At 43.2% G+C, this 27,737-nt stretch overlaps 1 protein-coding gene across 3 annotated transcripts in view; it reads right to left on the bottom strand.

Moving 5' to 3' along the window:
- The window catches only part of SEC61A2 (SEC61 translocon subunit alpha 2), a 29,328-nt gene extending 9,471 nt beyond the window's left edge, over positions 1 to 19,857 (bottom strand). For 2 of the 3 annotated variants that reach the window (XM_036452834.2, XM_045585744.1), the window contains exons 1-6: positions 19,711 to 19,857; positions 17,053 to 17,120; positions 15,679 to 15,744; positions 7,671 to 7,749; positions 6,524 to 6,655; positions 6,295 to 6,404 (exon numbers count right to left, since the gene is read on the bottom strand). In XM_036452834.2, the coding sequence (XP_036308727.1) occupies positions 6,295 to 6,404; positions 6,524 to 6,655; positions 7,671 to 7,749; positions 15,679 to 15,744; positions 17,053 to 17,120; positions 19,711 to 19,717 (462 nt within the window). In that variant the 5' untranslated portion in view covers positions 19,718 to 19,857. Of the gene's footprint in view, positions 1 to 6,294; positions 6,405 to 6,523; positions 6,656 to 7,670; positions 7,750 to 9,244; positions 9,266 to 15,678; positions 15,745 to 17,052; positions 17,121 to 19,710 lie in introns of those variants that run through there. The other variant, XM_045585751.1, reaches the window with a different exon arrangement.
- Positions 19,858 to 27,737: the final 7,880 nt, after the last annotated feature.

The raw sequence follows: 27,737 nt of genomic DNA on the forward strand, positions 1-27,737 counted from the left end.
TTCAATTTATGTAAAACTGGAAATTCTTAATTTCCCTCTTGGATAAGACATTTCTATAAAAGCGTATACCAATTAAAAATAAGCCCTAGAGCCTGGCCAGTGTGGCTCACTTGGTTGAGCATCATCACAAGCTCCAGGAGGTCACTGGTTCAATCCCAGGTCAGGGTACACGCCTGGGTGGGGCTCGATTCCCAGTGGAGGGCGTGTAGGAGGCAGCCAATGGATGTTTCTCTCCCCCTCCCTAAGATCAATAAAAACATATTTTAGAAATAATAATAAGCCCTAGACTTAAAAGTGACCTTGACATGCACCTCAGTAACTTAATCAATGTAGAAAATACACTTCTATTCTCCCCAACCCCCATCTCATGCCTGTCCCCACTATAAAGACACCTTCTTACAGAAGTTAAGGAAATGTCACTTCTGTGAAGCATCTCTGAAGCTTCCCCCATTACTTACACAGTTCCCTGATATCCCCATTAGGAGAGCAAACAACTACAGTACACCATATTAAACAAGTTTCCCTTACACAGGGAATATTTCTTTTTTCCTTAACCATCATTTCAATGGGTGTACAGAGCCCAACTTATCTATTGACAGTCTTTTAGTTTAACTTTCAATGGACTGGGAAAAGAGTACAATTATTAAAACTTCTAAGTGAGCTCATGAATCCTTTACTTTTGACATTTTAACAAGATAAAAGAGAAGTTAGGATTTATTACTGAGATTTTATTTTTACCACAATTATGTAATAAATACTCTCAATCATCCAGAAAACCAATCCTGTGCAAAGAATAGCTGTCCACAAACTAACAGCCAATCAAAAGCATTATCATGGGCTTCTGACTAAATGACTGACTGAATGACCTGTCCAGAATCACATGGGGCAACTCTGAATCAACTGTAATTCAAACTACCAGTTCACACCAATGTTCATCAGTTTATAGAGTGATTTGTGTATATCCGATGAGAATCAAACTCATTTTTCTAACTGTTGAAAGGCATTATAGAAAAACCTAAATGAGAAATGGTTTCTATAATTAAAGAAATAATATAAAAGATAGTAAAAAAGCACGCATGCCCATGGGAGAAATTAGACACTAGGAAGTTAGAGCATCTCACTGACTAAAACAGTGATAAGAATTGAATACTAACTGCATGCTTTTGTAGGATGTACAATCAATATGAATCTCTAAAGTAGACATATGAATCTCTAAATCAGACATAAAACAAACACTGTATATTTCAACCCTACAGATGTATTTATGTGCACACAACTCAGTTTGATAAAATAATACTTACCTTTACAATGTGCCATGGACTGATATTTTCTATTCTTTTTTTATTTTAATCAAGACACACTATTTAGATTTCAAAACTCACTAGCTGAAAGACACTGACCATGTGAATGAAACAAGAATAATTAAGTTGAAAAATACCTTATATAAGAACATGCAAACAGTTTTTAAAACATATGTTTCTAGGTAGAAACACATTGATCCAATCATATCTCTTCAGTGTACCCACAGATTTTCAATGTTAGCAATGCCTTAAAAAGAAGCAAATGGGTTATTACCCACTGATGATTAAATAAACATGACATATTCTCTATACTTAACACTAGAAGAATTTACCATAACACAAATATCTGTGCACCAGAATTTATGTAAACAAATATATATGCACTGAATTTGTTACATTCCTAGAACATAATTATTCCTGGATTTGTAATACTGAAAAAAAAATTAAAATAGCTTAATTCCATTTAATATCTATTTAAATCACTAACTAACACTTTAAGAAGTCAATACTTTATCTAACTAACCCAGAACTGCTCAGCTGAGGTTTTTTTAAAAGTCTAAATCTAACCTTAATAAAACACTAGAAAAATTTTACTGATGCATAATGTTAAGAGCTAGATGCCAATTCTGGGTATCTTCTAAAAATCGGGATTTTAAACAATGAGTTGCAAAAAGCAATTGCTAAAAAAATAAACATAAATTAACAATTAGTATTATTATCCTCAATAATGCCAAAAGCCTATGAAGAAATTTTAAGCACTGAAATGCACTGAAATCTTAAATTCAGTTTTCAGACAACCGTATCTATCCATTCCAACCTTCCTTCCTCCAATTCCCAAAGGCTATAAATTTGCCAATCAAATGTTTTTTAAATGGAGAAATAATGATAAAGTTATTCTTTAAAGAAATATACCAAAAAGAAACACACAGGGGCTCAGAAAACTACCAAAAACTCTGATTAAAAATTCCTCCCCTTGTGCCTGGACAGTGTGGCTTGGTAGTTGAGCTTCAACCCAGGAACCAAGAGGTCACTGGTTCGATTCCCATTCAGGGGACATGCCCAGGTTGCAAGCTCAATCCCCATGAGGATTATTGACTTCAGAGAGAGGGAAAGATAGAAAAACCAATGATGAGAGAGAATCATTGACTGGCTTTGTCCTGCACGCACCTATGGGAATCGAGACCGCAACCCGGGCATGTGCCTAGACCGGAATTAAATCCAGGACCCTTCAGTCCAGTGAGCCAGAACAGCTAGAGCATGTCATTGATGTTTCTATCTCTAGAACTTAATAAAAACGTATTTTTAAAAATTCCTCCCCTTGTCAAAAGACAAAAAAAAACACTCCCAATCTGTTGTTATTGTTTGTTTTAAGCAACTAAGAACAAACTAAATTTATTAGCTCATAGTTCTGTACTTCAGAAGTTTGGGCAAGCTCAACTGGATTCTTTGCTTTGTCTCCCAACATTGACATGAAAGCATTAGTTAGCCTAGGCTCTTAGATGCTCTAGGGAAAAATCCATCTTAAACTCATTCTGAATAAGGTCAAAATCCAGTTTCTTGTGGACTGTAGGTCTGAAGTATAACCATTCTCTCCCAGGCTGTCATCCAACGACTACTCTATTCCTAGAAGCCACCTGCATTCTCTCTCATGTACCCTCTTCCATCCTCATGGCAGAGGGGCAAGTCAAAGTCAAGTCTTTCGCAAGGTCTAAATCTGCCTTCCGCTTTTGCTCCCTCCTTATTGTTACTGCTGCCAATAAATACCTGAACAATCTCTCTCCTTGTTGCAAGTCATGCTAACTAAATAATTATCTTATTATGATCTCCCTAAATAAAAAAAATTAAGAACGGTCAACCGTGCCAGTCATATCATATATCCTACCTAATAAAGGAGTAATATGCAAATTAACCATCACACCACTACACCCACAAGCCATGCCCAACAGCCAATCAGAGTGAGCATGCAAATTAACCAAGATGGCTGCTGCCACAGAGAGCAAAAGAAAGGCTTGGATTTCCCTGGCAATGGAAGAAGCCAAGCTTCACACACCCTGGCCAGCCCAGGCCTCCACTCAAGGACACAAAGTTTCAATTACAGAAGATAAATCCCAAGAAAAATGGTGGCAGCCAGTAAGCTGGAGAGGGCAGGCTAGGGTTGCCCCCAGCAACAGAGGAAGTGAAGCTTTCCACCTGCCCTGGCCTACCTAGGCCTCCACTCCCTGCTACAAAGTTTCAATTATAAAAGGTAAACAAATCCAAACAGAAATGGCTGCTGCCACTGAGCGAGCAGAAGGCTTGGCTTCACTCCAGGCTACAAAGTTTCAATTGTAGAAGATAAATGTATCACAGATATCAGGGCCTCCGCTTGGGTCACTGGGGAACATGGCTGGCCTGGAAACCACCATAGGTCCCTCGCCCAGCCCACCCCACACCCCAAGGGAACACCCACCCTGATCCAAGACAAAACAGCTGGCCTCCACCCATGCACCACGCCTCTATCCTATCTAATAAAAGAGTAATATGCAGATTGACCATCACTGCAACACACAAGATCAAGATAGCTGCCCCCATGTGGTCAAAGATCCTGCCCCCATGTGGACACAAGATGGCTGCAAGTGAGGGCAGTTGAGAGGGACCAGGCCTGAAGGGAAGGCAGCTGGGAGCAATAAAGCCTGCAGGGGAGGCCAGTTAGGGGTGACCAGGGCAGCAGAGGAAGGAAGCTGGGGGCAAACAGGCTGGCAGGAGAGCAGTTAGACATCAATCGGGCTGGCAGAGCAGAAGCAGTTTGGAGTGATCAGACTGGCAGGCAGAAGCAGTTAGGGGCAATCATGAAGGCAGGCAGGTGAGCAGTTGGGAGCTAGCAGTCCTGGATTATGACAGGTATCCCAGATTATAGAGCACATGTGTCAAACACAAGGCCCGCGGGCCAAATCCGTCCCGCCAGGCCTTGCAATGTGGCCCGCACCGCGCTGTCATCACTGCACTCCGCTGCGTTTCCATCACAATGACAGTTTATGACTGTTCAGTAAACCATTCGGCCCGCGATTTAGGCTGGATTTTAGATTTTGGCCCCTTCTCTGATTGAGTTCGACACCTCTATTGTAGAGGGTGCAGGCTGGGATGAGGGACGTCCCCCACCCCCGTGCACAAATTTTGTGCACCGGGCCTCTAGTATATATATGATACAGTTAATATGCAAATGATCATCACACCCTCATGCCATAACAACTCAGACACTCAACACTGGGGAGAGAGGAATGGGGACCAGACAGGCACAAATGAGCTTGTGAGAGAGGAATGAGGACCAGCCAGGCTGTGGCCTGGGAGGGGGACAAGCCTCCAGCACATGCAGCCCAGGAAAGGGACAAGTCATCCACCCCGTGGTCCTGGGCACTAGCAGCTGGGGCTGTGGCCTGGGAGAGGGACAACCGCCCACCCTGTGGTCCCAGGCACCAGCACCTGCACCTGTAGCCTGGGAGAGGGACAAGCTGCCTGCCTCATGATCCCGGGCACCGGCGGCTGTGGCCCAAAGCTGCCTGCCCACGGTCCCTGCAGCTGTGGGCAGCCCAGGCGAAGCCAGCCTCAGTCCTAGGTGCCTGAGGCTGGCCAGAGGGAGGGAAGCCTGGGTCCCAGGTGCCTGGAATCAGCCGGAGGAGGGAATCCTGGGTCCTGGGTGTAGGGTGAGGCAGAGGAGGATAGGAGCTATCAGTCCAGCAGGGTAGCAGTTAGGGGTGATCAGGCCAGTAGGGGAGCAGTTAAGGGAGATCAGGCAGGCAGGCAGAAGTGGTTAGGGCGATCAGGCAGACAGAGGGGTTAGGGGTTATCAGACAGACAGGCAGGCGAGTGGTTAGGAGCCAGCAATCCAGTATTACGAGAGGCAGTCAGACATCCTCCAAGGGGTCCAGGAAAGGGTGCAAGATGGGCTGAAGGACCACCCCCCCTCCCGTTGTGCACGAATTTCAAGCACTGGGCCTCTAGTTTCTTAATACATATATTTGTAAACTAGTATTTTGATTTTATTTACACTATTTTTCTAACCTTGATCTTTTTGACCATTAGTAAAACTTTCCTGAGTTAATCTTAATTTCAGAGTGAGAAAGAAGAGGTATTCCCAAGATAAGCAGAACTCTAGGTGCCCAGTGTTTAATTTAAACAAACTTCTTTTCAAAAGTCAAAAAATAACTATATATTTTAAGTACAATTCATTGAGCAACTTCTCTAAATGACTTTTAAGGATTTTACATTACAGAAATATCTACCAAACTTTACACACTTTAAGATACTTATTAGAGGATTAAATTAATGTTGGCCTTCAAAAATTCTGTTCCAAAGCATCCATTTAAAAAATTCTCAGAATACATGTATGGGTTTTTATATAGTATTTCACTGATTCAAAGATATTAAACTGTCAATTAAACTATGATACAACTTATTACAAAATATTGTAATTTGATTCTCTACTTATAAAAAGTTATTTTAGATTTAAATATTGATGTTTATCATCTAGCTTGCTCTTCCTATGTCTTTGTGTACACACAATAACTTAATTTCAATAACAAATCACCGTTTTGGAATTCATTTTAAAAAGCAATTAAAGTAAAAAAAAAAATTGACGTGATGACATGAACAGCTATGGTCAAGTTGACACACATGTAGGAAAAGACAAACTATCAGAACTGCCACCTGGCTGACAGCAATTGTAAGACACTATCACAACTGTAAGAAAACATCCTGATTTCAGAGACATCACAATGTGAAAAATGTGCATCTTAGAATCAATGCAATAGAGTTAATCCATAATTCAATATATTATGCAGTGATAAGGCTATTCGAATTTTATATTTTCACTTCAACATGATACATATCACTTCAATTATCAAAATATTTCATAATTCAAAAGTGAGAAAATGAATATATCAATCACCTAAAAAATTGTTAGAAAAAAGGAATGAAACTGTTTTGTTATCTGCATATAAAAAATAAGATTTCTCACCTGAATAATGATAAGGAGGCAGATTCCAGCACCCATTTCAGCAGGATCCCCATACATGCCTGTCATGACATATACAATGGCTTGCCCAATGGTAATGATCATACCAAACACTGACAAAAAATTGAGGAAAAGGGAGTACATGTTACATGCACAGACATAAAAGACCATAGAAAAAAACATCTTTACCACAGAATTTCCAAATTTGAAATTTAATTGTATTAATGCTCACATTTTTGGGCTCCATTAAATAAAGCTCTGTCTTTGGGTGTATCTCCAACTTCAATGATTTTGGCTCCAGCTAACAACTGCATAATCAAACCAGATGTTACAATTGGGGAGATACCCAATTCCATTAAAGTTCCTATAAAAGAAGGGAAAAGTAAATACTATATACCAATGTGTTTCTTTAACAAAGGTGTTTCTTCCTCTCTCCCTCTATCCACCTCTCTCTCTCTGCCCTCCCTCCCATCTCTTTCTCCCTCTCTTTCCTTCTTTCTATTCTCTCTAGAAATCAATGGAAAAAATATCCTCAGGTGAGGATCTAAAAAAAAAAAAAATTACTTATCAAGCCCCAAAATTACACACCAAGCTTAAAATAAAAAAATAAAAAAAAGATATTTAAAAAGATTTGTAACGTTGCTTGGCTGCATCAACCTATAAACCAGGAGGTCATGATTTGATTCCTGGTCAGGGCACATGCCCCAGTTGTGGGTTCGATCCCCAATAGGAGGCCATGCAGGAGGCAACTGATCAATGATTCTTTCTCATCATTGTTTCTCTCTCTAAAATCAATAAAAATATTAAAGAAAAAATTCATGACTCTTATGCAATATCTTTATATGCAAAAAAAATTACATGTAAGGTTACCTAAAACTACACTGTAGAATATTTAGTGGTATGAAAAATGTTCTTGACATAGTGCATTGGGGTAAAAAAGAAAACAAATATATAGAAAAAAATGTAAAATAAACAAAACAGAAAATGCTCTAGACAGTGATAATCACTACATTTTCTGTGTACCTCAATACTTCTAACATAGTTCTATAATTAGAATAAACACATGATTCTATAATTATTTGCATACTACAGGCCCAGTGCACAAATTCGTGTATGGGTGGGGTCCCTCAGCCTGACTGGCGATCAGGGCTAATTGAACAGGCGAGGTGGGGAGAGGAAAGTTGGCCAGCCACGGAAAGTTGGCTATGGGAGGGCCCTGACTACCAGGCTTTTATTATGTGACTAGGCTTTTATATAGAGGCCCAGTGCACAAAATTCATGCACACGGGGGGGGGGGGGGGTGGAGAGGAGTTCCTCAGCCCGGCCTGCACCCTCTTGCAATCTGGGAGCCCTTGGGGCAAAAGAAAAGAAGTACATACCTCTGTTGGATGCAAGAATAACTCTCATCCAGTAGAAAGGATCTGCAGAATCTGATGACATGATTCCAAATAGTGGTATCTATAATGTAACAGAAAACATTTTGTAAAATTACATTATATAAATTAAGTTTGACTTTATTTTGTAACTCATCACTTAATGTTTGCAATACATTTTTAAAATTTACTTTTATTGATTTCAGAGAGAGAGAGAGACAGAGAGAGTAAGATTAGAGATAGAAACATCAAAAATAAAAGAGAATCACTAATTGGCTGCCTCCTGCACAGCCCTTACTGAGGATCAAGGCCCACAACCTGGGCATGTACCCTGACTGGGGAATCAAACCATGACCTCCTGGCTCATAGCTCAATGCTCAACTACCAAGCTATACCAGCTGGGCTGCAATACTTTTTAAAAACTTGTGATTTATGCCCTGGCTGGTTTGGCTCAGTGGATACAGCGTCCGCGTACGGACTGACTGGTCCCTGATTCAATTCCGGTCAAGGGTACGTGCCCAGGATTTCGGGCTCAATCCCCAGTGGGGGGCTTGCAGGAGGCAGCCCATCAGTGATTCTCTCTCATCACTGATGTTTCTCTCTCTCCCTGTCCCTTCCTCTCCGAAATCAATAAAAAAATTTAAAAAGTTAAAAAAATAAAAACTCGTGATTTATGATTTCTCATGTTCTTTAACAAAACAAACATACCTTAAAGATAGTTTTTTAATGAAAATAAAAACAACAGAAATCATTACTTATAGCATTTCATTAGTAAATTCTCCTATCAGTATGAAGATCTGTTGTACAACAATGCAAATAAAATATACTTAACACTACTACTAAATTCTCCTATCAGTATGAAGATCTGTTGTACAACAATGCAAATAAAATATACTTAACACTACTGAACTCTATGCTTACAAATGGTTAAGATAGTTAATTTTGTATTTAATATATATAATTTTAAAATATACTATCAGTGCCTGCCCAGTGTGGCTCAGTAGTTGAACCAGGAGGTCAATTCCAGGTCAGGGCATATGCCTGGGTTGCAGACTCAATCTCCAGCGTAGGGTGTAAGGATGCAGCTGATCAGTGATTCTCTCTTTTCATTGATGTTTCAATCTCTCTCTCCCTCTCCCTTTCTCTGTAAAATCAATAAAAAAATATATTAAAAAAAAATACTATCAGTAAATTATAGGATATTCTTACCTTGTCACATAACAACTTTGCAAAGCTATGGGTATTAATATCAGCCAAAGCTACACTAGAAGGCCACACTACATCTTCATTAAGACTGAAGATGATGTACACAATAGAAAAATTATGCAACCACTAAAGATTGTACTTATAAAGTTTGTAACAGAATGAGAAAGTGCTTATGTTGTAATCCTAAGTATAAAACAGTGGTTCTCAATCTGGGGCAGCTTTGCTCCCTGCCCCTGTCGCCCAGGGAATTTCTGGCAATAACTGAAGACTTTTTTGGCTGTCACAACTTTAGGGAAGATGCTACTGGCATCTAGTAGCTAGAGGTCAGGGTTGCTGCCAAGGCACGGTACAGACCTCCAACAACAAATGCTTACCCAACCTAAAATTTACTCCTATTGAGAAACCCTGCCATATAAAAGGAGAAGCACAAAATTGTATAGGGAAAAGTTCAAAACATGCAAAATACACATAGAAGGTAACAAGGTGTAAATATTTTTTTATATCCTAAACAATGATTATTTGTAGGTGGGGAAATTATGGTGGACCTTTTCTTCTTTATTCTTTTCAGTATTTATCAAATTTTCTAAAGTAAGCACATAATGCTTCCCATCATATGACCCATGTTTAGGACACAGCACTGGGCCATACCCCCTCCCCCACTAAGTGGGGATCAGACACAAAGAAAAATACATTTCCAGCTTTCAAAAACCTTTTCTCTATATGAAGCTGAAAAAAAAGTGCGTCTTATGGTCCGAAAAATACAGTGTGAGTGTGTGTGTGTGTGTGTGTGTGTGCACGCGCGCACGCACGCGCACGCGCGTGTGTGTGTATATATACACACACACACACACACTGAGATATATCAATATATAGATATATATAGGTATAAAAAGATATATGCATATGCCAAAACCAGTTTGGCTCAGTGAATAGAGCACATGTGTCAAACACAAGGCCCAAGGGCCAAATCCGTCCCGCCAGGCCTTGCAATGTGGCTCGCACCGCGCTGTCATCACTGCACTCCGCTGCGTTTCCATCACAATGACAGTTTATGACTGTTCAGTAAACCATTCGGCCCGCGATTTAGGCTGGATTTTAGATTTTGGCCCCTTCTCTGATTGAGTTCGACACCCCTAGAATAGAGCATTGGCCTGTGGACCGAACAGTCCCAGGTTCAATTCCAGTCAAGGGCATGTACCTTGGTTGCGGGCACATCCCCAGTAGGGAGTGTGCAAGAGGCAGCTGGTCGATGTTTCTCCCTCATCAATGTTTCTAACTCTGTGTCCCACTCCCTTCCTCTCTGTAAAAAATCAATAAGATGTATTTTTAAAAAAGGATATACACATATGTAAAGATATATATGTGTGTGTGTGTGTGTGTGTGTGTGCGTGTGTATATATATATATATATATATATATATATATATATGCATGCCATTGCCAGGCTAATATGCTAATTGTCCCCTTGACCAGGAGCTTGACCAGCAGGCAGGCCAGCCAACCACCCATGTCTCCTCCCCCTGGTCAGGCTGGCTGACCCCCACCCATGTACCAATTCATGTATTGGGGCTCTAATCCTATCTAATAAAAGAGTAATATGCAAATTAACCATCATTCCATTACATCCACAAGCCACGCCCACCAGCCACGCCCACCATACAATCAGAAGCAAATATGAAAATTAACCTCAACCAAGATACTGCGGTCATGGAGCTAGCAGGAAGAGGGCTTGGGTTTCCCTGGCAATGGAGGAAGTCAAACTTTCCACACATCCTGGCAGGCCCAGGCCTCCACTCAAGGGCACAAAGCCTCCATTCAAGGGCACAAAGTTTCAATTATAGAAGATAAATAAATTCCAACGGAAATGGCAGCAGCCACTGAGCTCCAGAGAATAGGAGGCTAGGTTTATCCCCGGAGATGGAGGAAGCCAAATTTCTGCAGCCCTGGCCTCCCTTTGTCTCTACTCAAGGCTATAAAGTTTCAGTTATAGAAGATACATAAATCCAAAAAAAAATTGCTGCCACTCTGGAGCAAGCAGGAGGCTTGGCTCCGCTCCAGGCTACAAAATTTTAATTATAGAAGATAAATAAACCCAAGATACCAGGATCTCCACTTGGGTCGCCGGGGAGTGTGGTCAGCCTGAAAACCACCAAAGGCCCCTCATCCAGGCTGCCCCATGCCCCAAGGGAACCCCCACCCTGATCTGGGATACCCTTCAGGCCAAACCAGCTCGCCCTCACCCGTGCACCAGGTCTCTATCCTATCTAATAAGAGTAATATGCAGATTGACCATCATTCCAACACACAACATGGCTGCCCCATGTGGTCAAAGATCCTGCCCCCCTGTGGACACAAGATGGCCACCACAAGATGGCCAGAAGGAGAGGGAAGTTGAGAGGGACCAGGCCTGAAAGGGAGGGCAGATGGGGAAAATCAAGCCTGCAGAGGAGGGAAGCTGGGGGCAACCGGGCCTGCAGGGAAGGGCAGTTGGGGGGGACCCAGGCCTACATGGGAGAGCAGCTGGGGGAAGACCAGGACTGCAGGGGAGGGCAGTTAGGGGTAAACAGGCTGGCAGGGGAATGGTTAGGTGGTGATCAAGTTGGCAGGCAGAAGCAGTTAGGGGCAATCTGGAAGGTAGGAAGGTGAGCAGTTGGGAGCCAGTAGTCCTGGATTGTAAGAGGGATCCCAGATTGGAGAGGATACAGGCTGGGCTGAGGGACAACCCCCTTCTTCCCCCAGACCCACGCACAAATTTCATGCACTGGGCCTCTGGTCAACACTAATAAAAGAGAAACATGCAAATTGATCTAACAAAGATGGCAGTGGCCATGGAGCGGGAGAAAGCAGAAGGCTTGGGTTGCCCCTGACCTCAGAGAAAGCCAAGCTTCCCGCCCACCCTGGCCACTGGTGAAGGAGTGGATGGGGAAAAAAGAGAGGCTGGGAGCCTGGGTCACCAGGAGGCGGGGGGGGGGGGGGGGGGGGGGGGTGACCAGCCCGAAAAGGGCCCTCAACTCCTTACCCAGGCTGACCACACCCCCATGGAGTAAGAGTCCCTGGTTAGGGCCCTGGCCAGCTTGAAAACAGCCCTCAGCCCCTCACCCAGGCTGGCCATGCCCCCCTGCAGGACCCTCACCCCATGGGGGCGAAGCCAGCCTGCAAACCACCACAGGCCTCTCACTCAGGCTGACTCACACCCCAAGGGAACTGCCACCCTGATCCAGGACACCCTTGAGGGCAAACCAGCCAACCCCCACTCATGCACAGGCCTCTAAACAAATAAAAGGGTAATATGTCCAGACGTTCCTCTGGACAAAGCCATGGTGGTAAGGCTGAGGTAGAGGCAGTTAGAGGACAAGAGAAGAGGGCCATTGGGGGTGATCAGGCCAGCGGAGGTGAGAGGGGCCAGTTGGGTGCAAGCAGGCCGTCAGTGGGGGTCAGTTGGGGGTATTCAGGACAGTGGGGGGTAAAGGGGGAGTTTGGAGTGAGCAGACCAGTGGGGAGAAAGTTGAGGGCAAGCAGGCCAGCATGGGGGGATTGGCAATTGGGGGAGAGCAGGCCGTCAGTGGGGGTAGTTGAGGGCGAGTACACTGGCACGCAGGGCAGTTGGGGGTGATCAGGCTAGCAGGGAGAGCAGTTGGGGGCGAGCAGGCTGACATCAGGGGGCAGTTGGGGGCGAGCAGGACGTAGGCAGAGTGGTTAGGGGCAATCAGGCAGGCAGGAGAGCGGTTAGGGGCCAGCAATCCCAGATTTTGAGAGGTATGTCTGACTGCTGGTTTAGGCCCAATCCCTGTACACCAGCAGTAGGACATCCTTCGAGGGGTCCCAGATTGTAGAGGGTGTATGTCAGGCTGAGGGAGAAACACACACACACACACACACTCTGAGTGGCCAGATTATAATGCGTTCAGAGGTCATAATAATCTGGCCACTCAGTATATATGGTTTCTCCTCTATTTTCTGCTTCTTGTTTTTTGGTTTTTTTTAATATTTTTTTTAATAAATTTTTATTGTTCATATTATTACAAATGTTCCTTTCCCCCCCTTCTCACCCCACTCTCTGCCCTTTCCCCACCCCCATTGTCCTCATCCATAGGTGCACAGTTTATGTTCAGTCTCTTCCCACATCCCCCTCTCCCCTTTTCCCCAAGAATCAACAGTTCACTCCCCTTCCATACCTCTGATTCTATTATATTCAACAGTTAATATTGTTCCTCAGATTTTTTTTTTTAGTTTCCTTGGTTTTTAGATTCACTTGTTGATAGTTACGTATTTGTTGTTCATAATTTTTATCTTTATTTACTTTCTCTTCTGAAAGAACACCCTTCAGCAATTCATATAATTCTGGTTTGGTGGTGATGAACTCCTTTAGCTTTTTTTTATTAGTGAAGCTCTTTATCTGACCTTCGAATCTGAGTGATAGCTTTGCTGGGTAGATTATCTTTGGCTGTAGGTTCTTGCTATTCATCACCTTGAATATTTCTTGCCATTCCCATCTGGCCTGCATGGTTTCTGTTGAGAAATCAGCTGACAATCGTATAGGTGCTCCTTTATAGGTAACTACCTTCTTTGCTCTTGCTTCTTTTAATATTCTCTCTTTGTCTTTTGCTCTTGGAACCTTAATTATGATTTGTCTTGGTGTGGTCCTCTTTGGATTCCTTTTGTTTGGAGTTCTGTGCGCTTCCTGGACTTGTAAGTCTAATTCTTTCACCAGGTGGGGAAAGTTTTCTGTCACTATTTCTTTCAGTATGTTTTCGATATCTTGCTCTCTCTCATCTTCTGGGACCCCCATAATTCTGATGTTGGTTCGCTTGAAGTTGTCCCAGAGGTTTCTTACATTATCTCTGGCCTTCTTGTGTCCGTGAAGGAGTGTCTTCTGGCTCTTTATGTTCCAAATCTTTGACTTGATTCTTGCGATCTTCCATTCTGTTTTTAGGACTCCATAAAATATTTTTTATTTCAGACAATGTATTCTTTATTTCTTGTTGATCCCTTATTATTTCTAGTTGATCCCTTTTCATATCCTCATAGGTCTTGTTTATTTTATCGGCCTTTTCTAGGAGATTCTTGAACAACCTTATAAGTGTGGTTTTGAACTCTATATCCAGTCGCTTTTTGTCCTCCATTTCTTTCCTTTGTGATTTGGTTTAGGCATTTTCGCAGGCAGCTTTCCTGATGGGGCGGGGTTTCAGGGTGGAGCCTACAGCCTTGGCTTCCGTCAGCCCCGCCCTATGCGACTCCTGAGACTCAGGGTCCTTCAGTACTTGTTGCGAGCGCCTCTGAGAGAAAGGTGCCCTCGATTTTCGCCTGCTGCCAAACTGTCTATGCTTTCCCCCAATGAGTCCGGTATTGGGGTTCAGTTCAGTTGGTAGTGGGATTGGAGGTGGCGTTCAGAGCAGTCTGGAGCCCCTGTCTCCTTCCCGTCAGGGCAATCCCGCGGCACAGCCGGCCGGCCCTTCTCTGTGCGCAGTATGCGCGCCTCCGGGACCTCCTTTCGCTGCTTCCCCGGAGTCCCGCCTTATAGCCCAGCTCCCTATGGATGAGCCTGGGTCCCCGGGGTCTGGCCTAGAATTGGGGTTCAGAGCAGTTGGAGTTGGGCCCAGCACAGTCGGAGCTTTTCTCTCCTTCCCGCTTGGGACCGCCAGCCAGGCACTCGGCCTCCCTCCTCTCTGGCTCTGTCCTCTCCGCGCGCACCGCGTGTCTCCGTACCTTGGGCTTTTACAGCTCCTCCGCGCTTCCTTCTGGTTTTCTCCTTGCTTCTTCTTGTAGAATTTCCAGTCAGTCGACTTTCCTGTAGTTCTGGGTAATGTCCATTTTATATTTTAGTTGTATTTTGTTGAAATTGTTGTGTGCGGCTGCGGCTAGTTGCCTACCCGAGCAGCCATCTTGGATTCCGATCCTGTTAATATTCTCTATTTTCTGCTTCTTAATACACTTTTTAAAAATGTCTTCTGCCCTAGCTGGTATGGTGCTTCAGTGGTTAGAGCATCCTCCCAAGCACCGAAGGGTCTCAGGTATGATTCCAGATCAAGACACATACCAGGTTGCAGATTCAATTCCCTGCCATCAGGGGTGGGAAGGGGGGCAAGTGCAAGAGGCAACCAATCTGTTTTCTCTCTTACAAAGAGAGATATTTCTTTCTCTCTCCCTCCCCCCCTCCCTCCCCCCCCCCCCTCTCTCTCTCTCTTAAATTAACCAATGGAAAAAAATTATCCTTGGGTGAAGATTAACAAAAAACTTCTCTATAGCTCGATAGCTTTTCAAAATCCTCAAAAAGTTTTCACCTAAATTATCTATTTTAATCCTCACAACAACCCTATGATAGATCATACATTTCATGAACTTAATCTCTGAAGAAAAAATTTTTAAGCATCATTGAATTTTATTAATTTATAAACACAGTATATCCCTGGGATTCTAAAGTTTGGCATTTTGGGATTTCTAAAGTAATACATGCTATCTACAACGTGAAAAAAGGCAAACAAAATGGAAAGAATATATATGTCTAATGTATAAGTCAAAGACTTAACACTTTCATATTTAAAACCTATCATAAATCAGTAAGAAAAAAATCTCAAGGGGAAAATGGGTAACTGAAAACTAAGAGAAAAAAAAGAGAAAATGTTCAAACCCACTAGTAAACCAAAAGAAATACAGAGTGAGACAAAATAACCCTTTTCACTATCAACTCATTAAAAAAGTACTCAAAATCATTCAGTATGTTTTTTATCTAAAATAAGTTCTTCAGATTCTAACCAACCAAAACCTTAGAACAAGAGTATAGACATTTATTTAATAGTATGGTTACATACCTGACAACAAACTAAGAAAATGAAGAGAGTTATAGCAGTCCATAGTACCTTCTCTCTAAACTGGATCTTACAACAAAAGATAAAGAACAGTCAATAAGAAACAAGAAAAAACAAATATATAGTAAAAATCCCTATTAAAGTATAGCCAACATTCCCCATCATGACATGCTATTTTTAACTCTTAAAATACTCTCACCCTAGTTAGCAGTGGCTAAAGCAAACAGCTAAACTTCTCAAACTTTTTTTAAACATTAACTTTCTTTTTTCAAGAAATAATTTAAATACAGGTAGTCCTCATCACATTATACAATGTTAAATAAAACTGAAAATGATGCAAAGCAAGACACAATCCAATATGTATGCATTTCAGTTCATCCAGTATTGTGCAAAGCTAGGACCCCATGTAATATTATATGAACATCTATTTTTATAACCTCAAAGCAATGAAAAAAGGAATATACTTCTAAATGAAAAGAGTAAGTATAACAAAAGTTTTACTTATCTCTTTTTATGTCCCTATGCCTGTTAGTTTCATGAGAAATCGAAATTATAGTAGAAGAATGCCTGGGAACTGGCCGGTTTGGGATTAACAATATTTCTGAATTTAAATACCCTATCTCCAAAAGCAGGCAATGATGAAAGAACAATTTGATGAAGTCACAATATCTTCTGTATGCATTCCTGTGATTTTTCTTTGCATTAAATGAATTTAAAAAATGGAAGGTATAGCCGAAACCGGTTTGGCTCAATGGATAGAGCGTCGGCTTGGGGACTGAAAGGTCCCGGGTTCGATTCCGGTCAAGGGCATGTACCTTGGTTGCGGGCACATCCCCGTTAGGGGGTGTGCAGGAGGCAGCTGATCGATGACTTTCTCTCATCAATGTTTCTAACTCTCTATCTCTCTCCTTTCCTCTCTGTAAAAAATCAATAAAATATATATTTTTTTAAATGGAAGATATATAGGTACTTGCAAAGTTGTAATTCATCTATGTAAAACAGCTGTACTTATCCAAACGGATAAGGCCATTAATAGAATGGCAGTGGATCATACCACTAGCAAGCACAGCACACACCCCATACTACAGGAATTATAAAGATCATTACAGACAAGGAAACATTATATCTTACCTAACACACAGGCCAAAAAAACACTTGGTTTGGAAATGTTAGAACTTAAAGAACAATTATTTTTAAAATCACAAGATAAACAGGTCTGTACTAGTTTTATTCACTTCATGCCTGTTAGAAGGAGGAGGAACAGGCAATATTTTTTCAAGTACAACCACACAAGGGTTGGGAAAAATAAATCAATCTTGCTAGTTTAGCAGAGTAAGTCCTTAGGTACCTTCTATATTACTAAAATATTATACTTACTTTTCTTTCAGGTTTCTGGATTTCTGGTAGAACCGCACAGAAAGGTTTGATAACTTCTAAAAATTTGACTGTGGGAAATAAATAAATAAATAAATGTTCCTATTACATAGTTTTAAAAATATATATTATCTTTTAACAAAATCAAATGCAAATGTTCTCTAACTTATAACAGCAATCCCTCCCATTCCCCACTTCTAAAATTAATGAGAAATCAAAATTATACAATAGTATTTCAAATATAGAAAGAAAGAGAAATAATTCTAAAGAAAAAAAATCCAAAAGGTTTAAGGACTCAGTCAGTAAAATCCTGATTTTGCTTCCTCATGATTGTATCCAACCCTTTTATATTTAAAGGAATAATTCAATGAGTATCACTACATTAAAAAGAAAAAGAAAAAAAAGCAAATGCAGCTTACTGTGGTACCCATAACACAATGCTTTAAAGAAGAAAATAAGAGCCATCAGAGGAGGGAGAAGAAAGTACAACAGGAAATGAGGTGAAACTGCAGATACAACTTATTTAAACTAAAAAATGATGCAAGGAGTGACCATGGAATCACCTTTATAGATAACTTTTACTTCTTTTCATTAAGTAATTATTTATTGCTTGGTTGCTTTCCCACATAATGATCTGAGTACTTGCTTATGTACGGTAAAAGCCCAGAGAATGACAATTTCACAAGACAGTATTGTTTCCCAGACTTATGTATCCTATATAACAAAAGCCTAATATGCAAATTGTCCCCTTGACCAGGAGTTCCACAGGGAGTTCAACCAGGAGTTCCAACAGGGGGAGGGGCAGGCCACCCAACTGTCCGTGGCTCCTCCCCGCCAGCTGGCTCCGTCCTAGCGGGTGGCTGCAGCAACAGCAGGCAGCCAGGGGAAGGGAGGCCCTGGATGGCAGTAAGCAGCTGCTAGGGACCCTACCCGTGAACAAATTTCACACACTGGGCCTCTTGTATATATATAAAAGCTTATGTGGCCATCTTGACTGTTCAACCATCTGACCAGAGGCTATGACGCACACTGACCACCCTGGGGCAGAAGTTCAATGCAGGAGCTGCTGAGCTGCTGTGACTTGGCAGCTGTGGTTCTTGAGTGACGCACCTGGAACCAGAGAAGAGAGAGCCAATTCTGGGGTGCTCTAGGGTGCATCACCCAAGAATTGCCCTCTCACAATCCGGGACTCCTCGGGGGATGTTGGAGAGCCAGTTTTGGCCAGATCCCTGCAGGCCAAGCTGAAGGACCCCACTGGTGCACGAATCTGTGCACAAGACCTCTAGTAATATATATATATATAGATATATATATAGATCTCTATAGATCTCTATATCTATATCTATATCTATATCTCATAAACTAAAGGTTCTTTAAGGAGAGATGCCATCTTCTGGCATGACTGAAGTCAAGCCCTGCCCAAAAATTGGAGGATGAAGATAATAGTCTCTCAAAGTCAGTCTTGGCCAGCGTCTGCAATGTGCAGAAACACAAGAGGCCTCAATTAGTTATGATCATCTTCCCCTACACACATTGCATTCTGTACCAGTATCATGAAATTGTTTTAAAACTGAAAATTATACTTCAGCAGTTGGCCAAAGTCTATCTTGTTTTATAAAACCTCTCAAAAGGATGGCACTCGCAGACTTATTTGACAAAATTCTGAAATTCTCCTGGGCAGATGTTTGTAACCATAACATTTTGGACTTTTGGAAAGTAAATCTGAACCGTGAAAGTGTTCATCTCTGATGCAAAACGAATAGTAGCTACACCAGAAAACTTCCTAGAACCCCTTTATCCCTTTCCCATCCCACCTCAACCCAAGCCACCCTCCCAGATGTTTGACATTTCATGAGCACTTCTGCATTGATGTTCAAGCAATGCTTTTGTATGCCACATGTCCACTCTTGAGCTGCAGTATTTTACCCATTATACTGAAATTAAAGGACAGGTTCTCCTCTACTTCCTTGCTGGCATCCCCAAACAACCCACTGTTTGGATAATTGATGCACAGCTTGGGTGTGCAGTTACCCATTCATCCTAAAACATCTGAGCAGCTCTTAATGCATGCGATGGTGAGTGTTTAGGAAGCGCCTTAAAAGATCCGCATAATACAAGGCCTTAAGGCTTAAACCTCATACACAGAGTGACTTTTCAGTAAACGCCTCAGAATGACAAATAAAAAATTTAAGGGAAACGCTATGCTCCCAACGTACTCATTGCTTCTCCTAAGATACGCGACATGCATCACTTTTCTGAATTAGACAGGTCAGGAAGCTTTATTCATCACAACTAACATGTCAAGGAGGGGTGATTTGGCAATAAAAATGAGCTTTTTTAGCTCCCCGAAAATTCACAAAGTTGTCCAGGTTTCGCCGGGTTCTCTGCCCGCCCCCCAAAAGCCAGCAGCCTAGCCGCCTGGAGAGCACACCCCGGCCCTGCGGTCCGGCCCCGCGGCCCCGGCCCCCGGCTCCGGCCGGGCCTCCCAAGGTTGCAGGAGCCTCGGCGGCCGCCTCCCGCCCCCGCGCTACGCAGCGGCCCGCGCCCCCCCGGCCGGCGGGCTGGACACCGAGTGGGCGCAGCCCCAACGCCCGCAGCCAGCGCCCGCGCCCTGGGCCAGAGCCCCGCTCGGGACCGCCCGGCCGCGCCGCCCGTACTCACTGCCCATGGCGGCGGCTGGGCGGGCCCCCGGGCACGGGGCTCGGCGTGGTCTCCCCTCGGCTCTCCCGGCTGGGCCTCTGCGCCGCGGCCGACGCGTCTGGCGGCTGCGCGCAGACTCCGCCTCGGATCACGTGGCGCGCGTGCGGCGCGCGTAGCCCCGCCCCCGGGGCCGGGCCCTGAGCGCCTGCGCCAACTACTTGGCTGCTGTGCGCGCGCCATGCTCGGACCCGGAGCCCGCGCTCTGGTCTGTCCTTTGCAAGCACGTGTCCGAGCTCGGCGTCGAGCGGGGGTGGTTTCCTGACAGCCAGGTTGGGGCAGGTCAGGACCCCGTGCCTTCCTGAGGCCTGGGCCTGAGCCGCCCCTAGAGCCAGCATGACACAAACAGCCTTTGTAATTTGCTCCTGTCCTCTCGTGCAAGTTTTCAAAAATTTGGGACACTTTATAAAATTAGTATTTGTGAACTCTCACTGTGTACTGCGTGGGCTCCTTCAGCCTCTCCAAAATTGGAGGGGTTAGGATTTTGCCCCGGGAATAGTCTTTTATCCCTTCTTGGACAGCATGGTGAAAAAGGAAATGGACAAGGTTTAGAAATTAGCCACCCCCTCCCATTTTAATCCCTTATCTACATAATGGCTTTGGGCAATTAGCCTTTCTGAGCTACATGGGTGGAACAAGGATAATAAACACATCCTACTGGTGTGGAATTGGGCCAAGATGGACACATAGAAGGCTCTCGTGTTTTCCAAACTCAAATTTTAAACCCGTGCAGTGTAACTTCTCTAACATCTGCTGAAACAAGTTATTTCAAACTTCCCTAATGACCTGTCATTGTTACCTGTTGTGGGGTCGAACCCTGGGTTCAAAATAAAACCACCGGAGGCTGATGATTTATTTAAAAAGCAGGCAAAGATTTATTGAAATATCTGGCCAGGACAGCCGCAAGAGCACCACAAGCAGGTGGACTCCACACAACTGCACTGCTTCAGGGGCAGGTAGTTCTTTTTAAAGGTTCTGAGAAGGAAAACCCCTATTTTGCAACAAACTGTTGTTTGAATTTTCTGCTGTTCTTCCTAGATAAAATGTTGCTTTCTGGTTTGCTTTAGCCAGTTTGAAGAATGATGAAGATAAACTTAGCTGTCTGACCTTGTAGGCCAGAGACCAGATATGCCCACAATTTCAATACCATGCCAGATGCACTTTTTCAATTGGATAGAACTGTATTGTTTTCAAGGCCAGCATCGAGATAACCACTAAGTGCACATAGGGCTGGCTCTTCAACAATAAAAAATAAAAAAAATTTTAAAAAGCAAGTTCTGCCTGTAACCTTACTTAGAACCTGAATTCATCCTCCCCAAGCCCATCGAGGGATGAACAAAGCAAGTCTCTCCAAACTCTCCCCCTGCAGCATCCAACCGCTCGGGAACTCTGCAACAGTTCAAACCACAGGAATTTTCCTTTGTTCTAAATTCTAAATCCTGAAGACTGTATTCTAAAAACTGGGGTCAGCCCGCAGGGTCGTTCCCAGTCACATCCTGCTGGACATTGGAATGTGGCCCTATCTTGCAGAAGCAGAACTCGGTGGTTAATCTCCAAAGGTTATGGTCCCAGGCACAGGAAAATTGCCTTAGCAGAATTAAAATTCAAACAGCAGTTTTTACCTGAGATGTATATTCTTTTTTTTAATTAAATTATTATCTGTGTACATATTTTACAATTGCCCCCCCATACATACCCTCCCTCCTCAGAGTTTTGTGTCCATTGGTTGTACTTATATGCATGTATACAAGTCCTTCAGTTCATCTCTTATCTCCCCCAGATCTCCCTCACCTCCCCGCTATAATTTGACAGTCTGCTTGTTGCTTTACTGTCTCTATATCTATCTTTTGGTTCATCCGTTTATAATGTTCTTTATTATCCATAAATGAGTGAGGTCATGTGGTGCTTCTCTTTCATTGACTGGTTTATTTCACTCAGCATGATGTTCTCCAATTCCATCCAGGTTGCTGCAAATGATAAGAATTCCTTCTTTTTTATGGCAGCATAGTATTCCATTGTGTAGATATACCATGGTTTTTTTATCCAATCATCTGCTGACGGGCACCTAGGCTGTTTCCAAATTCTAGCTATTGTAGATTGTGCATCTATGAACATAGGGGTGCATATGAGATGTATATTCTTAATGTCTTATTTCATTACTGAGGTGGTCGGGGCACAGGGTGGGTCTGCCTGAAACCAAGGGTAGTGTGGGTTCTTGACTTTGTATAGGATTTCACAACTGAAGCCTGGGTGATCTTGAGAGCATGTTTACTAGTATTAAAGCTGGGGGCAGTGACACAAAGAAAGGGCTTAAGGTAGGAGAAGCAACAGGAGAAAGGCAAGGGAGGAGATGGGTTCAGGGAGTGAGTTCAGGTCCAGCTGCCACTGCCTGCGCTGTTACCCCGGTTGCAAGGCTCCTGGGGTCCTTTAGAATTTAGGAGATGCAGGAGCCTCAGTGAGATCCTTTTAGGAACTAGGCCTCTGTGTGATCCACCTCCAGCATAGGCAACTTTTAATGGAATCGGTTACTGAATTTCCCCAGGGTGAACAGAATGTAGGGAGGGAAAAGGATATAAGAACAAAGATCTGTAGACATGAGCCAGCATCCTGGTGGAACCCCGCCCCCTCCCCAGGTGCCCACTCCAACTAGACGGGGCTGGTGGAGACAACTAGAAAAGGCCTCAGCCCATCCCCCCTCCCCCCAGTGGTTAAGATGTTTTTTATTGTTAATAGGTGAACAAACCTTTTCCTTTACTGAGAACGCTGGTATTTTGTGAGTTTAAGAATTGATTCATTCAGCCCATTTTTTTTTTTTAATGGCCCAATAGGAGATAGGAAGACCTAGGCGACCTATGAGGAAGCTATTAATCCATAGTATCAGCCGATGAGGAACCAGAGGAGGGACTCTTGTACAATGGCGATAAGTAGGCTGTGATCACTACTCCATGTGTGCCTGTACAACCAGAGACGCCCTCTCCAGAATGTATTAAAAGGCTTGATTTCTCCATACTTCTGTCTCCGAATCCATTATTTGAATTCAGACAGGTGAGCATTTCTCACACTGTGGGCCAAGAAGTAATGCAGGGAAAGATGTGGGTGTGCTCCAGGGAGGAGCTTGCGCTGGATCCTTTTATCAGGTGAAATCCTAGGGAGGTGTCTGGGGAAGGTTTTAACAGAATATTCATTAGTGTTTCAGATGTCTGTCAATATGTTGATTTATCAGAATGTAAAGGGGCCAGGGTTGTCCTCTGATTGGTTTTATTTTTAAAGAACATTATTAAAGAGGGCCTGGGACTGAGGCCCATCTGCCCTGGGATAGTCTGGAACCTGTAAACCATTTGCTACAACATGTTCTTGTGATTCATTAGCTGCTCAAATTGTCTAATTATTTTTGTCTGTTTCCCTTATTCCACTTGTCAAGGAATTTCCCTAGCTTCTTACTACCCTGCCTCATAATCTAATGATCTGTTCTCATGCTTGGGGTCTATGTACCAGAAGGAAAAAAAATACTTGTGTGTGGGCGCCTCACTCCCTGAGCACACTCTAGCCAGGCTCCTCTGAGCCCTTTCTTCACTTGGCCTTACATTAGCCTGTAAAGACTTGAACAAACACTAACATTTTCTGACAGCTCCATTCCTAGGATCACCATGCCCACGCTTAAAATGTCCGCCTGGGAAAGCTCAGAATTTACCTCTTGTTCCAGGCAACACCTAGAGGTAGGTTGTCTGTCTCCCAGCCTTAGTCAGAAGGTGGGAGCCTAACTTCCATCAATTTCAGTCAACAAACCCAGATGTATTTCATGTGAACCAAACCCTCCTTCCTGCTTTTTGAAATTTTCAACTTTCCTAACTATGAGCACCCACTCACCTCCTCCCTGTTTTCTCATTCTCCTAAACTGCCCAGTTGCCTCTACAAATCAAAGTGAGTTGAGTTTAAGCTGGACCGTTATTCCTATTGCAGTAGGATATTACCGATTAAAATCTCTCCTGACCACTTCAATAATCAGTGTCACACACACGGTTTGCATGGGTCTCCGCTCCACTTGGTCATCTGGGACAGCTCCGAGGCTCAATACATGGATTATCAGAAGGCTCTCACTCGCAAGTTTGGCTTTTGGAGCTGGCTGTCAGCAGGCTTCAGGTGAAGCTATCAGCTCCAGCATCTCCATGGCCTTCTCCACGTGGCCTGGGCTCTCTCACAACCTGGCAGCTGGCGGCCAAGTCCTGTCTTTGAGGTGACTTTCAGTGTATTGTATTTATACGGGCAGGCACAAAGGCTTGCTCAGTTTCAAGAGGGGAGGGAAATAGGCTCCAACTCTAGTGGGAGTGTGGCAAGGTACGAAGCAGAAGGGACACAAAATATTGCCATGACTGCTTTTGGAAAATGAAATCTGCCGTGGTCATCAGCTCATGTCCTATGACTTCATTCTTACCTCATTCTACTTTTACCTCATTTTCATACTTCTCTAAATATTCACATAAACTTCTGGTTGGCAGGGAGGGACTCACCTAATTTTTGATATCATCTACAGCACATGTGTCAAACACAAGGCCCGCGGGCCAAATCCGTCCCGCCAGGCCTTGCAATGTGGCCTGCACCGCGCTGTCATCACTGCACTCCGCTGCGTTTCCATCACAATGACAGTTTATGACTGTTCAGTAAACCATTCGGCCCGCGATTTAGGCTGGATTTTAGATTTTGGCCCCTTCTCTGATTGAGTTCGACACCCCTAATACAGTAACTGTGAATGGTTGACTTAAATATAGTTTTGGCACGAACTTCATGAGTATAACTTCCTTTCAGTAAGCTGCACTAACTTGAAAAGACCCCACCTCTCCTTACTGCCTATTTCTGGAACAACTCCATGTTTCAAGTAGGAGCCTGGGAATAAGCTTTGACACTCTAGATAACTTTTTTAGTTACCCTTCCAACTTCTTTTTTTTTTTTTAATATATTTTATTGAATTTTTACAGAGAGGAAGAGAGAGGGATAGAGAGTTAGAAATATCGATGAGAGAGAAACATCGACCAGCTGCCTCCTGCACATCCCCTATTGGGGATGTGCCCACAACCAATGTACATGCCCTTGATCGGAATCGAACCTGGGACCTTTCAGTCCGAAGGCTGACGCTCTATCCACTGAGCCAAACCGGTTTCGGCCCTTCCAACATTCTTCAGTCTTTCTACTACTACATACTATTCATGACTTTTTCTGTATAACCACATATGCCACCTAATCTACATCTATTAGGAATATCACTCTTCCCTAACCCCCCACACTATTTTAGTACATCCAACAAAAACATTTCTCTCTCTACAAGTAAAATGCTGTCTTCTCAAACATATTGTTAGTCCTTGAGGATGGAGGGGAACCCATTTTATTTTTCACATCCATGTGTTTTTAATATCCTTGCATTAAGAACTATGCCATATATGCAATAGGTGTCCAATACACTATTCATTGAGGAAATACTATTTACTCTTACTATGTATGTGAAAAGTATGTAATTTAATACTTTTATTCAATTATGGATGGTTTCCATAAAAGCCAGAAGAGACAAAGAAAAACAACACTAAAGCAATATACTTTTATTAAATTTTTTTTAAAAATTAACTGATTTTATAATTGGTAGTGGGAAAATAACAGTCTGCTTTAGATTGTGCTTTTTCAGATTTAAATACAAACATGACAACGAATTGCTATGTCCATAGAGTAATTTAGGAGTTGTTTGTGAAATAGTGTGTTATAAATATTGAGGAATTAAACATTGTATCCAAATTTCTCAAAAGTATAATAGTTTTAGCTTGAACCCTATGAGAAGCTGAAGATGAAAACCAAATATCCTGATACATCAAAGAAAAATGTAGGTAAAGCTTTTGGAACCTCAAGACCTGAATGTCTTCACTTTTAAATCTGTGACTTCCTATGTAATCCTTAATTTCTTTAAACCATATTTCCTCAATTTTGTGAGAGGGATATTGTTTCTATTGACAGGCAAGAAGTTTTTAAAGAGAGAGAAACTGCCGTGTCAGAAAGACACATCAATTAGTTGCCTCCCACAAGGTTGAGTCTGCAAAGCAAAGTGCAAGCCCTTGAAGGAAAACAAACCTGGACCCTTCAGTCCGCAATCTGTCCACTGAGCCAAACAGCTAGGGGCTCCCCCTCCTCCTTGAGGCATCTGGTCTCAGCAGGATGCAGCCAGCCTTCCTGGGCTGAAGGGGGCGGGGTGGCTGCTTCCAGGCTCCAGGTTGCTGGGACAGTGGCTGCCAGCCCCCCATGGCTGCTGCCCATCAGAAGGAAAATGCTACCCCTGCCCTTACAGGGCCCAGTCCCCATATATGAGTGGCCTGGGTGGCCCCCAGATGAGTGTCTATGCTACCTGGAAGGGCTGTTGGGGAGCAGGAAACGCACGCATAGCTGAAGGGCTGAATCCCGAAGATGGAGAGTGATGGAAACTCCCAGGTTTCCCCAAGGCCTTGGCTGGAGCCTCGAGGTAGGAGAGGCCACATTGGCGCCCAGCACACCAGTGTACCCCCAGAGGACTGCTGGCCCAGAAGCACGCTCAGCCCAGGAGAATCGGTGGGCATAGCTCTGGAGAGTTCTGACACCAGAGCCACGTGGGGGTGGTTGGGTCGGGGGGGAGGTGCTGGAGGCCTTGGTGGCGAGGGGCAGGGAATGCATCCTGGAGGGATCCAGGAGCCACAGCGTCTACCTCCGGATGGGGCCTCCTCTGGGAGTCCTTTGATTGTCTACCTCTCCGGTTCAGAAACCATACCTGGATTCTGGACTGAGGAATCTGGATTTGCTTGGCTAGTTCTTCTCGGACAGTGATATCAGGGTATGGGTCCTTCTCAAAGGCCTCGATAAGAACCTGAAGTTGGTTTTTGCTGAACTTGGTCCTCTTGCACCTCCTGCTTCCTCCAGGCCTGTTGGAGGTCATGTCCCACAGCACCTACCCACCAGCGAGGACCCAGGCGGGAACTGCCTTCCAACTGGAGTCTGGGAGGGAAGGCTGCATCCCTTTAAATACAGTTGGAACTAATGGGGGAATGTAAAGAAGATTATGTGAAAGTAGGAGGAAGTAAGGCGGGAAAATCTCTATCCATTGCAGGATAGCTAAAATTGTGTGCTCACTTCAGGGTAGTTACCCTTATGAGGGGTCTAAAAAGAGGCATTACAGCCGGGACCCGTTTGGCTCAGTGGATAGAGCGTCGGCCTGCGGACTGAAAGGTCCCTGGTTTGATTCCGGGCAGGGGCATGTACCTTGGTTGCGGGCATATCCCCAGTAGGGGGTGTGCAGGAGGCAGCTGATCGATGACTCTCTCTCATCGATGTTTCTAACTCTGTATCTCTCTCCCTTCCTCTCTGTACAAAATCAATAAAATATATTTTTTTAAAAAAGAGGCATTACAAATGTGTGTTAATCCATGGACACAGACAATAGGATGGTGAAGACCTGGGGCAGGGGATGAGGGCAGGCTAGAAGGGTTCAATGAGGGGAAAACGGGACTCTGTACTTTCAGTAATAAAGATTTAATAAAATAAAACAGCAACAAAGGTGTGTTAACCTAGATGCACCAATGGATAGAAAGACATCCTTACAAATGGAGATTTCTTTTATAAATATAAATGCCTCTTATAAAAATGTAAAAAAAAAATGTTTTTAGAAATAATAAAACTTTAAAAGTAATACAGTAGGACTATAAAAGGGTATGTTTTAGAATATAGCATGCTTCCTTATAGTATATGTATGGAAAACAAAAACTGAATAAAACAAATGGTCTTATAAGAAATAAAATTTTATTTTACAAAGAATAATGTGTCATTCTATTCACTGAATACCCAGTTTGAACTGTAATCTTCATTGACTCTGAAATTTAGCATTGATAGATATAAATGGGATACAAAAGTCATATTATCAAAAATTAAAAAGGAATAAAATAAAATATTTTATTTTATGTTATTATGTTTTTAATCTAATATTTTATCAT

Source organism: Pipistrellus kuhlii, unplaced genomic scaffold, assembly GCF_014108245.1.
Source record: "Pipistrellus kuhlii isolate mPipKuh1 unplaced genomic scaffold, mPipKuh1.p scaffold_m20_p_1, whole genome shotgun sequence".
Lineage (NCBI taxonomy): Eukaryota > Metazoa > Chordata > Mammalia > Chiroptera > Vespertilionidae > Pipistrellus > Pipistrellus kuhlii.